The following is a 14,685-nucleotide window of genomic DNA, read 5'->3' as shown; positions in this document are numbered from 1 at the left end:
TCCAGCTGTTGCAAAACAACAACTCCCAGTATTGCCGGACAGCCGTTGACTGTCCAGGCATGCTGGGAGTTTTGCAACAGCTGGAGGCACCCTGTTTGGGAATCACTGGTGTAGAATACCCCTATGTCCACCCCTATGCAAATCCCTAATTCAGGCCTCAAATGCGCATGGCGCTCTCACTTCGGAGCCCTGTCGTATTTCAAGGCAACAGTTTAGGGTCACATATGGGGTATCGCCGTACTCGGGAGAAATTGACTTACAAATCTTGGGGGGCTTTTTCTCCTTTCACCCCTTATGAAAAGGTGAAGTTGGGGTCTACACCAGCATGTTAGTGTAAAAAAAATAAACTTTTTACACTAACATGCTGGTGTTGCCCTATACTTTTCATTTTGACAAGAGGTAAAGGGGAAAAAAGCCCCCCAAAATTTGTAACGCAATTTCTCCCGAGTATGGAGATACCCCATATGTGGGCACAAACTGCTCTGGGGGCGCACAACAAGGCCCAGAAGGGAGAGTGCGCCATGTACATTTGAGGTGATTTGCACAGGGGTGGCTGATTGTTACAGCGGTTTTGACAAACGCAAAAAAAAAAAAAACCCACATGTGACCCCATTTCGGAAACTACACCCCTCACGGAATGTAATGAGGGGTGCAGTGAGAATTTACACCCCACTGGTGTCTGACAGATCTTTGGAAGAGTGGGCTGTGCAAATTAAAAATGTTGTACAGCCCACTGTTCCAAAGATATGACAGACACCAGTGGGGGGTAAATGCTCACTTTACGCCTTCTTACGTTCCTCAAGGGGTATAGTTTCCAAAATGGTATGCCATGTGGGGGTTATTTTGCTGTCCTGGCACCATAGGGGCTTCCTAAATGCGACATGCCCCCCGAGCAAAATTTGCTCTCAAAAAGCCAAATATGACTCCTTCTCTTCTGAGCATTGTAGTTCGCCCGTAGTGCACTTCAGGTCAACTTTTGGGGTACCTTCATACTCAGAAGAGATGTGGTTACAAATTTTGGGGGGTATTTTCTGCTATTAACCCTTGCAAAAATGTGAAATTTGGGGGGGAAACACACTTTTTAGTGATTTTTTTTATTTATTTTTTACGTATGCAAAAGTCGTGAAACCCCTGTGGGGTATTAAGGCTCACTTTATTTCTTGTTACGTTCCCCGAGGGGTCTAGTTTCCAAAATGGTATGCCATGTGTTTTTTTTTTTTTTGCTGTCCTGGCACCATAGGGGCTTCCTAAATGCGACATGCCCCCGAGCAAAATTTGCTCTCAAAAAGCCAAATATGACTCCTTCTCTTCTGAGCATTGTAGTTCACCCATAGTACACCTCAGGTCAACTTATGGGGTACCTTCATACTCAGAAGAGATGGGGTTACAATGTTTGGGGGGTATTTTCTGCTATTAACCCTTGCAAAAATGTGAAATTTGGGGGGAAACACACATTTTAGTGAAATTTTATTTTTATTTTTTTACATATGCAAAAGTCGTGAAACACCTGTGGGGTATTAAGGCTCACTTTATTCCTTGTTACGTACCTCAAGGGGTCTAGTTTCCAAAATGGTATGCCATGTGGGGGATTTTTGCTGTTCTGGCACCATAGGGGCTTCCTAAATGCAACATGCCCCCCAAAAACCATTTCAAAAAAACGTACTCTCCAAAATCCCCTTGTCGCTCCTTCGCTTCTGAGCCCTCTACTGCGCCCGCCGAACACTTTACATAGACATATGAGGTATGTGCTTACTCGAGAGAAATTGGGCTACAAATATAAGTATACATTTTCTCCTTTTTCCCCTTGTAAAAATTCAAAAATTGGGTCTACAAGAACATGCGAGTGTAAAAAATGGAGATTGTGAATTTTCTCCTTCACTTTGCTGTTATTCCTGTGAAACACCTAAAGGGTTAAAACGCGGACTGAATGTCATTTTCAATACTTTGGGGGGTGCAGTTTTTATAATGGGGTCATTTGTGGGGTATTTCTAAAATGAAGACCCTTCAAATCCACTTCAAACCTGAACTGGTCCATGAAAAATTGTGAGTTTGGAAATTTTGTGAAAAATTGGAAAATTGCTGCTGAACTTTGAAGCCCTCTGGTGTCTTCCAAAAGTAAAAACTCGTCAATTTTATGATGCAAATATAAAGTAGACATATTGTATATGTGAATAAAAAAAAAATTATTCGGAATATCCATTTTCCTTACAAGCAGAGAGCTTCAAAGTTAGAAAAATGCAAAATTTTCAAATTTTTCATAAAATTTGGGGATTTTTCACCAAGAAAGGATGCAAGTTACCACAAAATTTTACCACTATGTTAAAGTAGAATATGTCACGAAAAAACAATCTCGGAATCAGAATGATAACTAAAAGCATCCCAGAGTTATTAATGTTTAAAGTGACAGTGGTCAGATGTGCAAAAAAAGGCCGGGTCCTGAGGTGTAAAATGGCTGGGTCCTTAAGGGGTTAAAGGAGTACTCCGCTGCTCAGCGTTTGGAACAAACTGCATTGAGGGGGCAGGGCATGACAGCATGAGGGTGTGGGGCTATGACGTCACGAGTTCCCGGTGTCGGCTCCAGCATTCAAAACTGTTTGTTCCAAATGCTGAGCAGCGGAGTACCCCTTTAAAAATTTACCATATGGAATTCCTTTTTTAACTGGTGCTGGGTGAGAGCTATTAAAATGTAAAAGAGTATTTTTGCTACTTCTTTTCGATATCCTTCACTGATTAATGTGTTATTATCTTTTCTCAATCTCACGTCCAAGAACTCTAAGGTTTCTCCTCCATATTGTAGTGCAAATTACATATTCATTGTATTACAGTTATTAAATAGGTAACAAATTCTGAAAATTGCAATTCTGTACCTGACCATGTTAATAAAATGTCATTGACAAATCAAGCATAAGATTTTATGTATTGGAGGTATGGATTCTGAGTGGTATATACATTATCTCTTTTCAAATACTGCTAAAAGTGGAAGCTACACCCGGTGTCACCATCACACCCTATCGGTCCAGGCAAGACATTAGAGAGAGTGTGACGGTGCGAGGGTTAAGGCCGTCAGACCTCTGGGTATCCACTACTAGTCCCAGCAAGTCACCAAATTAATCCTTAGATAAACGTGTTTCCACCAGAGCTGCCTTCAGAAAGGTGAGCTCATATATTTAGAGATCAAAGACCAGAGCTGATTAATTAAACATTTAATCTGATAAAAGGTATCACAGTGCTGACTATATAAAAATACAGAAACAAATGACATACGGGTATAAAAATATATAAAAGAGTTTAGCAAGGCAAGTTCAGAAAACAAAAGATGAAGTTCTTACAGCATGATGATATAGCAGTCCATGTGAGTGCTGCTCTTAGGATGGTCTTGTCAGCTTTTGCCACAGCCTTGAACAGTTGAGTCCAGCATTTTAAGTCGTATCTGCTTCTTTGGAGGGAAACTCCACCCCCCCCCCCCGTCCCCTCTGATCCCACCAGGTGGGGCATCTTTCTTCCTGACCCCTTATCTGTTTGATTATATGATGGGACCAGTGTGCATGACTTCAAAGGAGATACCAAACAGTCAGACCCCCAATAAAATGCAATACACAATCCCACAGTCTGAATGACCTCTCACCCCCAGGTCTTAGTTTATACACAGATACAATAAAAACACATGTATGTTTCCATAATCAGGCCTTGGGCCTGACCCCTCCCCCCTTAAGATGGAGACAGAGAGATCTGGCCTCTCCAGGCTGATAGATATGTCTCCCTTAACCATCTGTTTCTTTTCTTGACACAACAGGCCCGGCATTCCCAGGCAAAGATGGCACTGAAGGGGCCTAGTACCTGATTAAGCTGCCTCCTCCTTTCATCTGAGAGCTGTGGATTGATCTCCACATCCTGAAATGATCCCTGGCTCTTAGCTTCCTCCACTAGTTCTAGTAGGGGATCACTACCCAGCCCTTCCTCTGGTGCACTACATACACTGACTACCACCTTCTCAGGGTCATAGTATGCCATATTAATGTGGTACTGTCTCTGCCTCTGACCTTTCTCATCAAGGGCAACTAAATATGTGGTGGGTTCTAGGCACTGCAGAATGGGGAAGGGACCCTCCCAGGCAACCTGCAACTTATTCTGCCTGATGGTGTTCAGAACCATTACCTTCTGTCCCACTTCATAGACCAGGTCCCTTGCATTGTGATCATACCAGTACTTCTGCCTGGACTGTGCTGCTGTGAGGTTGTCATGTGCCAGCCCAGTCAATGTCTGCATCCTGTCCCTAGGCATCCACATTCCCAAGGTGTTGTAAGGCAGTCCGCATATAAGAGTCCAAGGCCTCATGGGGGGTACTGTCCTGCTGGGGAGTAATGTTATATTCCCCAGGAGATATCAGTCCTTGGATGGCAGTTCCAGCTGCAGGACTTTGCCTCATGTCACTCAGCTCTTCTGCACGGGCATCATACTCCACAAGATCAGCAATAAGTTGTTCCTTGTTCTTTCCTGCAGTAGGGATGTCCTTTTCTTGGCACATTAGCTCCAGTGCAGGCTTGGACTGCTTGCGATATGCCTCCATATTTCCGAGATGAGACAGAGGAGGTAAAACAGGAGATGGGGAGGACAGAACTGTCTTGCACTCTTTTTGTATGTCTTTTAAACCATCACTGAGCTCTGTCTTTGGAATTTACACACAAGAAGATGTATGCAATTTCTTTTTTAGTGCTAAGATTTCCTTACAGGTAAAATCCAGCAAGCACTAAAAATCTCTAAATATATCCCGACGCTGCCACCAGTTGTCACGATCACACCCTATCGGTCCAGGCAAGACATTAGAGAGAGTGTGATGGTGCGAGGGGTAAAGCCGCCAGTCCTCTGGGTATCCACTACTAGTCCCAGCAAGTCACCAAATTAACCCTTAGATAAACGTGTTTCCACCAGAGCTGCCTTCAGAAAGGTGAGCTTATATATTTAGAGATATTCAAAGACCAGAGCTGATTAATTAAACATTTAATCTGATAAAAGGTATCACAGTGCTAAATATATAAAAATACAGGAACAAATGACATACAGGTACAAAAATATATAAAAGAGTTTTTCAAGGCAAGTTCAGAAAACAAAAGATGAAGTTCTTACAGCATGATGATATAGCAGTCCATGTGAGTGCTGTTCTTAGGATGGTCTTGTCAGCTTTTGCCACAGCCTTGAACAACAGTTGAGTCCAGCATTTTAAGTCTTATCTGCTTCTTTGGAGGTAAACTCCATCCCCCCCCCCCATCCCTCTTATCCCACCAGGTGGGGCACCTCTCTTCCTGACCCCTTATCTGTTTGATTATATGATGGGACCAGGGTGCATGACTTCAAAGGAGATACCAAACAGCCAGACCACAAATAAAATGCAATACACAAACCCACAGTCTGAATGACCTCTCACCCCCAGGTCTTATTTTATACACAGATACAATAAAAACACATGTATGTTTCCATAATCAGGCCTTGGGCCTGACACCCGGCATAAGAGCAGAGAAGCATCTCCTACAAAGAGAGACAAACTAGAAAATAAATGCTAATGCAACAGGTCCACTAGGACTTAACGATAAAGTGGATATTGCAGTATGTGTTTAAGTATAGTTCTCTAAGTAACCTTATGCAAGATACCTCCTACCTGTTATGTTTTTAATCACGTGGTGTAACCTTGGAGATTGGATTCAATAATTATGCACCTGTATAGTTTCCCAGTGATGTCAGAGTGAATTGCAGAAGTCAACACTCTAAATATTAAGTCTTTGTATAAACTTGATGTATGTGTCATTAAGAATACAAAAACCTATGAAATGCTTATAATTGTACTTGAGTATACCATAGAAACATCTGAGCATTCAATCTAAAAACACTGAAGAAGCAAACTTAACATTCGTTTCAGTCTCAAAACTTTTGTCCAAGACACACCATGTACATGCATGTCCATAATGGTGCCGTAATCACATCAGAGCTCATATAGATGCCAGTATTTTCATTAGTTAAGATACTTTGTATTGTACCCTATTATGGTGAAAAGATACCTGGTGTTATAGTCAGCGAGGTGGCACTCCATTCAGGGAAAAAATTTTAAACTTTATTCACCCATATACAGAGAGAACAATTCAGCTTTATATAGGTGAATAAGCTTTACACATTTTTTCACTAAGTGGAGTTCCACCTTTCTATTTGACTTTATTTGAATGTGAACGGATGAAGTTCATGAAGTCAGCACCCAACCCTTCTTACACAGTGCCAATCCATCTGTGTTTTCCTAGTGTTACAGTCAGATATCCAATCCTTTCCTTTTCAAGCTATAGGGGAAGAATATGATAATGAAAGGGAGGGTTTCCAGAAGTTTGGAAAACTTTATTAAGTAAAAGATATCACACACTTCTGAACAACAGAGGTTCTAATGTCCATAATAAGTTGGCCATCCCATTTATTCTGATGGCCATGTATGGATAGGTTTATAATGTACATACATCTGTCAGGTACTGGAATTACAGTATTGAAGGATACCTTTGTCTAAAAAAAAACTAACTTGGCTCAACTGACCAAACAGATATCCATATAGTCATATAGTTGTCATTAAAGCATTAGTGGAAGCTAAAATACATTATCCAGGCTTTACAGAAATGTTTGTTTTATCTCCTAATGGTGTTATTTATCGACCCAAGCTTACACACATCATCTGATGTCCTGTCCCACCAGCACTGCGGTCCCCTATCAGTCCAGGTATACACGGCCTAGTACCTGCCTGCACTACCCTGGGCCAATCACAGGCTGCAACAGTGATCTTAGCCTTTGTGGCCAGCAATTGGCTGTAGCAGTCATGTGATGGTAAACAACATCTCCACAGCTCCAACACAGACTGGCAGACTGAAAAAACTAAAATTGTTATAAGGACTGCAAAACTCTTTACTATTAACATATACCAACAATTTAATATATATTCAATGTCATTAAAGGAGTAGTGAAGTGAAGCATAACTTATCCCCTATCCAAAGGATAAGGAATAAGTTATAGATCGCGAGGGGGGTCCAACCACTGGGACACGATGCAATCTCCTGAACGGGGCTCCGGCAGTCTGCTGGAAGCAGCCGTTCCGACTCCAGCAGGAAGCCACGGCCAACACGCCCCCTCCATGTATCTCTATGGGATACATGGAGAGGGCGTGTCGGTCGCTGCTCCGTGCGGGGGTCGGCAAGTCCCCTTCCAGCAGACTGCCAGGGCCCCAATCAGGTGATTTCGGGGGGTCCCAGCAGTTGGACTCCCCACGATCTATAAGTTATCACCTACTATAAAAATCTGACTCTTGCTGGTGCATTGAATACAGAAACATAAAAAGTTACTAATACTCACTCTGGTTGTGCATTCTAAGATACTTGTAGAGACAAGACACATTACCTCAACTGTGATGCACATAAGTTTCTTGATACATGGCAGCATGAAGTGTACATAGCAAGAAGGGAAGAGTGATAACAGCATTGTTCATTTAGGGATTATCATGTGTCAAGTCATTTCTGCTATTCTGTAGATAAACAGTGTTCTATAATAATTAAACTGTGCAGCTTCAATGAAAATATTAAGCTAAACAAACAGATCCTGTCTAAATAGATGAAAGCTGTATATACTAAAATTGACGACTTTGCCAATGCTCCCTGGTGATCCTTCCTCCTCCTTTACGGCAATGGAACAAAAACAAGCACATACTTTGAAGAGGATTCTTAAAGTCAGCAGTGTAAACATGGTCATGCTATCCTAGAACTGAAGGGTGCGGACGAAGAACCAGGAAATGAAGCAACAGATTTTCAATCTTATATAGTCATCACTGTGAAAGCCAACAAGAATATAGATCGCACTGGCACATCCACTGAAGAGTTCACTGAGACTATTAAATTGGTCAACTACAGTAAAAAGAATATATTTCATTTCTTTTATTACTGAGTGGAATAGTGCACTTCAATTTTTAGTTCAGTTTTATAAACACTAAAAGGGATACACCACATCAATTGTATGTATACAAATTTTTACTGGTAATATAAAATACAGTGGAATATAGAGTGTCATGTGTTTTCATGGTTTATGTGCTTATGTACCGGTACTTAAATAAATGTATGCTACAATAACCATGTGTGAGTCTGTGATTGGCTTGTCACTTATTAACAGTATATAGGACAATTGTAAAAGAATGTATATAGTTACAGTGAAACCTTTTTAAAGAGGAAAACATGGTCTTCTAGAGCAGTGAGCACAAAAAGATGGCCAATACACTATCTGATATAGTGAGATGGCGTCAAGGTATATAAAAAGTCTAAATAAAATAAAATTACTCAACCAATCATATATTATACCTTGAAGGGATTGTTTAGCCTCACTAAATTATGTTGTATGGGGGTCGGTCAGTATAACTTTTTGTTAAATTTTTTATGCCAGCCCCTACACCAGAATGTGTGGAGCTGGACAACTCCTTTACTAATAAAGAGCTTAAAGAGAACCTATCAATAGTTTCATGCTGCATAAACTACTGGCAGCATGAAACACTGACAGGATCCCTCTGCACAATGATATATTATTATTCACTCTTAAATGCTGCAGCAGTACATAGAAATCTGTCTAGGAGTTGAGCTCTGGGTCATCGGAGCAGCCTCCAGTAGCTTCTCCCTGTCCAACTGGCCTTGATTGATAGATGTCTCCTTATACACAATGAAATAACAAGAAGAAAAGATCCAGCAACTCACTCCAACCATCACTCAGTAAATAGCAGCCGCCATGGATGTCCGGGATGTTGCGGGAAGCTCAGAGGCTGATTGCACGAAACTCACCGGTTTGTAGCCTCTGAGCTTCCCGCAAGATCCCGGACATCCATGGTGGCTGCTATTTACTGAGTGATGGTTGCGGTGAGTTGCTGGATCTTTTCTTTTTGTTATTTCATTATTGATTCTATCGATTCCTCTGCACCACCGCTTATCTCAGATTTTTTGAACCGCTGGTATATTTTGTTTTCGTTCTCCATGCATCCTATTGATTGCATTTAGTTTTTTTTTGTTAGGTGCCTCCAGCTGTTTTTCTCTTCATTAGCCATCCTTATACACAAACAGGGACCGCCAGGGACCTCTCTGAAGATTTAGAGCCCATTCCTGACCAGCACTATAATTATTATTTCTCTGAAATGCTGTGCTGTTTCAGAGTAAATCATACATCATTGTACAGAGGAAGCCTGTCCTGTTTCACGATGCCCATGTTTCTGATAGCTTCTAACTGGTAACAAGTTCCCTTTAAAATGTCGTTATTACTTAAAGGGGTACTCCGGCCATGAGACATCTTATCACCACCCACCTGTTTGAGCTGCACGCCGCGGTGCCAGCTCACAAACAGCCAGGTGGCGACCACGGGACCGGAGTATCGTGACGTCACCACTCCGTCCCCGTGTGACGTCACCCGGCTGTTTGTGAGCTGGCTGTTTGTGAGCTGGGTGGCGTATACAAGATTGCGGGGGTCCCAAGCAGCGGGACCCCCACGGTGAGACATCTTATCCCCTATCCTTTGGATAGGGAATAAGATGTCTCAGGGCCGGAGTACCCCTTTAATGTGCTTAAAATTTGCAACAAGATATACTTGAAGAGGCCACATTCAGTTCTTATGCCTCTTTTATAAAGCTCATTACTGCCAAAGTAGTATCTTGGATTCAGTAAGACAGACTCGGATTCCAAACACTGTTTCGGAACACAGCATTTATGCAATACTTTTTGCCTACTGTACTGCAGATCTTTGACATATTAATAGAGCAAGAGATCACAACATCTAAAGGCTGTAATTTTCAAAAAGTTATGAGCCTAACACGATTACTTTTATCTTTATAATACACATGCACACTTGGTTTGGCCGAGCTTGCATGTGTTCTCAGAGGGGAATAGACTGCTGGGAGTTGTAGTCTGCGCTGCAAGCAATGAAAAAAAAATATTAAGGAGACTGCAGGGGCCACAAGAGCTGCCAAAACCACATGGATAACTACAGGGGACACAGAACAGGTATTGTGGTGGTTTTGGGGCATTTACATTTTTCTTAACTTCCCCGGAACACCCCTTTAAGAGGCTGATACATGGCAGCTCACATGTAAGTTCCTGTAGGGAAGTAGAGAAGCAGATTCATTTCCTGGCAGCAGAACATGTTTTATTCAAATAGCACTGGGAGCTTGACACTAGACTCATGACCACTGTGCATACAAGCCAGCATCTCAAACCTAAAAAGACTGGAGTCGGGCAAATATTACTATAGCATTGGTTTAAATATTGAAGGGCCAATGAAGATCTTTACAGATGCCTAACCAGCCAACCCAGGCTATATACTGAATGTCAGTCTGGATATCAGAGACAATAAAGACAGTCTTCAATGAGGGTGCCGGCTTCAGAAAGGCGCAGGACACAGGACGACACAAGGTAGGTAATAGCAAGAGTGGTTTAATTTCCCAACATGCAACACGTTTCACTGCTACAGACATGCCTGATGAAGCTGCTGTAGCAGTGAAACGCGTTGCATGTTGGGAAATTAAACCACTCTTGCTATTACCTACCTTGTGTCGTCCTGTGACCTGCGCCTTTCTGAAACCGACACCCTCATTGAAGCTTGTCTCTGCATTGTCCATTGTCCAGCCGGCTGGCTGCGGTTACTACATGTGCTCACCATTGTTGTGTATGAGGGTACACAACTCCTCCAGGTGAGCTCCCTTGTCACTTCCAAATTCCCCATACAGGTCTCTCGCTTACTACGCCATGGAGCGCTATATTCTTTGTCTCTTTTTGGATTTCAGAGAGTCAGACTATAGGGGGGGGGGGGGTATCAAAACCTGTGTAGAGGAAGAGTGGTGGAATTTCGCATATCAACTAATCAGATTACTTCTTTTATTTTCAGAAAGACATATGAGAAATCAAAGAAGCCATCTAATTGGTTGCTATAGGTAACGGCACCACTCTTCCTTTACGCAGGTTCTGATAAATCTGGAGGCACACTGGTTAAGAAACACTGATGTAGATAAATATATCCTATATCCATTTCCACAACAGAATTTCTTAGCGTAATCTGATGGAAAAATTCTGCTCGGAAATGCTGTTGCAGTAGAATCTTGTTTTTTCAATTGGATTCTGCTGCACTGTGCAAACAGCGGCAGTAACATCTACTGCGGAAATCTCGAATCTGGCCTCCAGCAAAAAGTTTCCCATGTTTCTTCTTTCTGTGGATTCCACTCTGAAATGCATTGCCGTATATGGAGACAGCGCATTTCCGAACGGTCATAGTGCCGGCAGAACATGCAAACTTGCGGAATGTCTGACCATGTTACGCAAATTTGCTGCCGTGTGAACATTGCCTTAGAGAGAAACTTAAAGCACAAGTTCTCTTCAAGTTGGCAATAAATTATTTTAAAAGCCGTGGAAACTTTTAAAAGAAAAAAACAAAAACATCTTTTAATGGATTTGTTGGTGTACAAAGAATACAACACTTTGCTTGGTTACTGTGACATCTTTTCTTTCATTAAATCAGATTTCAAAGATCAATGACTATTTATTGTTTCGAGTACTAGTCCTCAGCAGTCACTCTTTGTTCCTTGTCAGACTTTTTAAACCTAAAGAAATATATTTATCAATCTTTCCATGTGAGATATTCAATATAATTATATAATAGGCTTTTCTAAGCCAGAAAGTAAATGTTTTCCCCTGTTAATTTGCTTGGCCATAACGGCAAATATATTACTCAATATTGCTGATACTATAAGATCTGAACACTGTAGACTGAACACTGTATTTCTTTGTTCACATGCGCTGGTTACGCGCAAGTTTCCTGCGATGGGTGTCCCATGGGGGAATGTAAGCTGATGCAGATTTCCGGCTGCAGAGATTTGACCAGAGTAACTTGCCCAGATAAACGTATCAAATTTGCTCCGCCACAATAAATTATCGTGTTTTAAAGGAGCACTCTTTTTTTTTTTAATCAACTGGTGTCAGAAATTTAAACAGATTTCTAAATTACTTCTATTAAAAAATATTCATCCTTCCAGTACCTATTAGCTGCTAAATACTACAGAGGAAATTATTTTATTTTTGGAACACGGTGCTCTCTCCTGACATCATGACCACAGCTAACATCAGCTAACATCTCTGTCGATTTTAAGAACTGTCCAGAGTAGGAGAAAATCCCCATAGCAAACATATGCTGCTCTGGTCAGTTCCTAAAATGGACAGAGATGTCAGCAGAGAGCACTATGCTCGTGATTCAGCAGAGAGCACTGTGTTCCAAAAAGAAAAGAATTTCCTCTGTAGTATTCAGCAGCTTATAAGTACTGGAAGGATTAAGATTTTTTTTAATAGAAGTAATTTACAATTCTGTTTAACTTTCTGGCACCAGTTGATTTAAAAAAAAAGTTTTCCACCGGAGTACCCCTTTAATTCAGTTGCAGATCTGCTGCAGATGAGTTGCAGAGAGTCCCCAGCAGATCTGCAGCATGTGACCGTACCCTAGGGCCTATGGACACTGAGCAAATTAAAGAAATGCAAATTCTGTTGGAATCTGCCAATTACTTATTTTGTGTGCACTGGTTTTTGGGTGGAGAAGTCAAGGATTTAGATTTTTCTCACCATTTTCTGTGTCGTTTTTTGATGTGAACAGATTGCAGATCCATAGAAAATTCAGTAAGAAATGTCCTTGCCGAAATTGCTTAGTATGCATAGGCCCTAAGGGTATGTTTTGGCATGCTAAATTGCCACTAAGTTGTTAGAAGATTAGTTGCAGATTTGTTGTAGTCAATAGGAAAGTCAAAGTTTTCAACAAATCTACAGATAATCCATAACAAATCCACAGCTAATCTGCAGCAATTCTGTACATATGAACATTCCGACATGTTGCAAATTTACAATTGCAAATTTGTTGCAGATTACATGCAGATTCGCTTCTGAATGTACTTCCCCTATTAACTTCAACAGGAGAGACAAACTCTGCTACAAAACTGCAACAAAATATTTTAATGTGGTTGTGAGGGGCAGGTTTTTTAGTGTTGGAGGGGAGGTAGAAGATTTGCAATTTTAAGAAAGTCAACTTACAGTAAGGTCGCTTCTAATAGCAAAGTTCTCCGGTTTGACATCACAAAGGTGGAGCCGATGAGAGAACTCGTTGTCAAACTGATGGACCATATCTAAGAAACTGATGGCAATATCAAGGAGAGCCTTCATCTTTTCCTCACCTGTTTTGCAATGGCCAACAACTTCTTCCAAGGGAAATAGATTTTGTTTCCAAGAGAGTCCAGCACTTAGAAACTCTACTGCATAGAAGTGTCCACAGGTCCCAACTACACGTAGGACATGTCTACTAAAGTCTTGGAGCAAATTAAAAAGAAGGTATTCTTCTTGTTGGTATAAAGACCACATACTTGCAAGATCCACTTTCCAGTTCTGGCTATCTTTCCTTTCAGGCCACAAGGGTAATAAAGTACTGTTTGGTAAATCCAAACCCAGAGTATTTTTAATTTCCACAGCTACCATCACAAAAAGTTCAGTGTCTGTAAGAGACTGAGCGTCAGATTCATCCAAGAAGATTGGTGGTTGGAAACTGGAAAAGGCATCATTTTTGGACTTCAGGATGATTGATGTGCCTTGCCAGTCAGCTTGTAGAACTTTTTTCCCCCGTTGGTAGTAAAGACAGTGCTTATACATCAGCTTTTCAGTAACACACAGATCTTCACATAGATCTCCAGTCACCGCTCTGTTGTTGTAATCGTAACACTATACATGGGAGATAAAAGAGTTACAAAATTAGGAAACATGAATATGAAACAGATAACTATACATCATGATATAACTGTACATAACTATATCATGTGCTTTCAATTTATATAAATAAATCGAGATTTTCCTAGCTTGTGACGGAAAATATAAGTTATATGAAGACAGGAGGCGAGTATCTTATGCATTAATCTTTCTTTCTTTAATGCTCATAGCAGAAACATCATGCAATTTTTTCAAAACAAAAAACTACAATTCCCAGCAGTCCCCTGTACACTCCTCCCCTCCTAGCCTGACTGGCTGCTATAAAAGGGGGCTGCTTGTAGATCCTCTTCCTCTTTCTTTATGCAAATTTCTTGAACGGCAACCGAACCATCGAACACCGGAACCGTGCCGCTTGGACCCTTCCGAACCGCCGGCCAACAGGACCGCAAAACTGTTAATGAACAATGTCGACAGAAAACATCAGTCTTCTACAATACCAGGACGTCTTCACCGTCTCCGTTCAATACCCTGGAAAGACAACAAACCGTATAATAGGGTTGGGTCGGGAGGGAAGATACTCGCCTCCTGTCTTCATATAACTTATATTTTCCGTCACAAGCTAGGAAAATCTCGATTTATATATCAGACAGGAGGCTCATATCTTATGCAAGTTTAAAGCTAACTTCGAATAAAAGAAGACAAAACATAACAGTTAAAGAACAGATACCGACACATGTTCTTCTGGCCTGAAATAGAAATGGCGAAAAGTCGTCTCCGACGACCAATCAGCCGCCAACAAGAGGTCTGACAAAGAACCTCCTGAAGTAACCACTTTCGTGGCCATTGCTCCTCTAGACGAATGAGCACCGAATAGGGAAATATCAATCCCTGCTAATTCCATGGCTGATCTCACCCACCTGGC

At 41.4% G+C, this 14,685-nt stretch overlaps 1 protein-coding gene across 2 annotated transcripts in view; it reads right to left on the bottom strand.

Moving 5' to 3' along the window:
* The window catches only part of DIPK1C (divergent protein kinase domain 1C), a 91,330-nt gene that overhangs the window by 40,441 nt on the left and 36,204 nt on the right, over positions 1 to 14,685 (bottom strand). For both annotated transcript variants that reach the window (XM_056521438.1, XM_056521437.1), the window contains exon 2: positions 13,101 to 13,778. In XM_056521438.1, the coding sequence (XP_056377413.1) occupies positions 13,101 to 13,778 (678 nt within the window). The remainder of the gene's footprint in view (positions 1 to 13,100; positions 13,779 to 14,685) is intronic.

This window comes from Hyla sarda, chromosome 5 (assembly GCF_029499605.1).
Source record: "Hyla sarda isolate aHylSar1 chromosome 5, aHylSar1.hap1, whole genome shotgun sequence".
Classification (NCBI taxonomy): Eukaryota; Metazoa; Chordata; class Amphibia; order Anura; family Hylidae; genus Hyla; species Hyla sarda.
The sequence above is the reverse complement of the archived record's forward strand: the minus strand, read 5'-3'. Positions and strand labels throughout refer to the sequence as shown.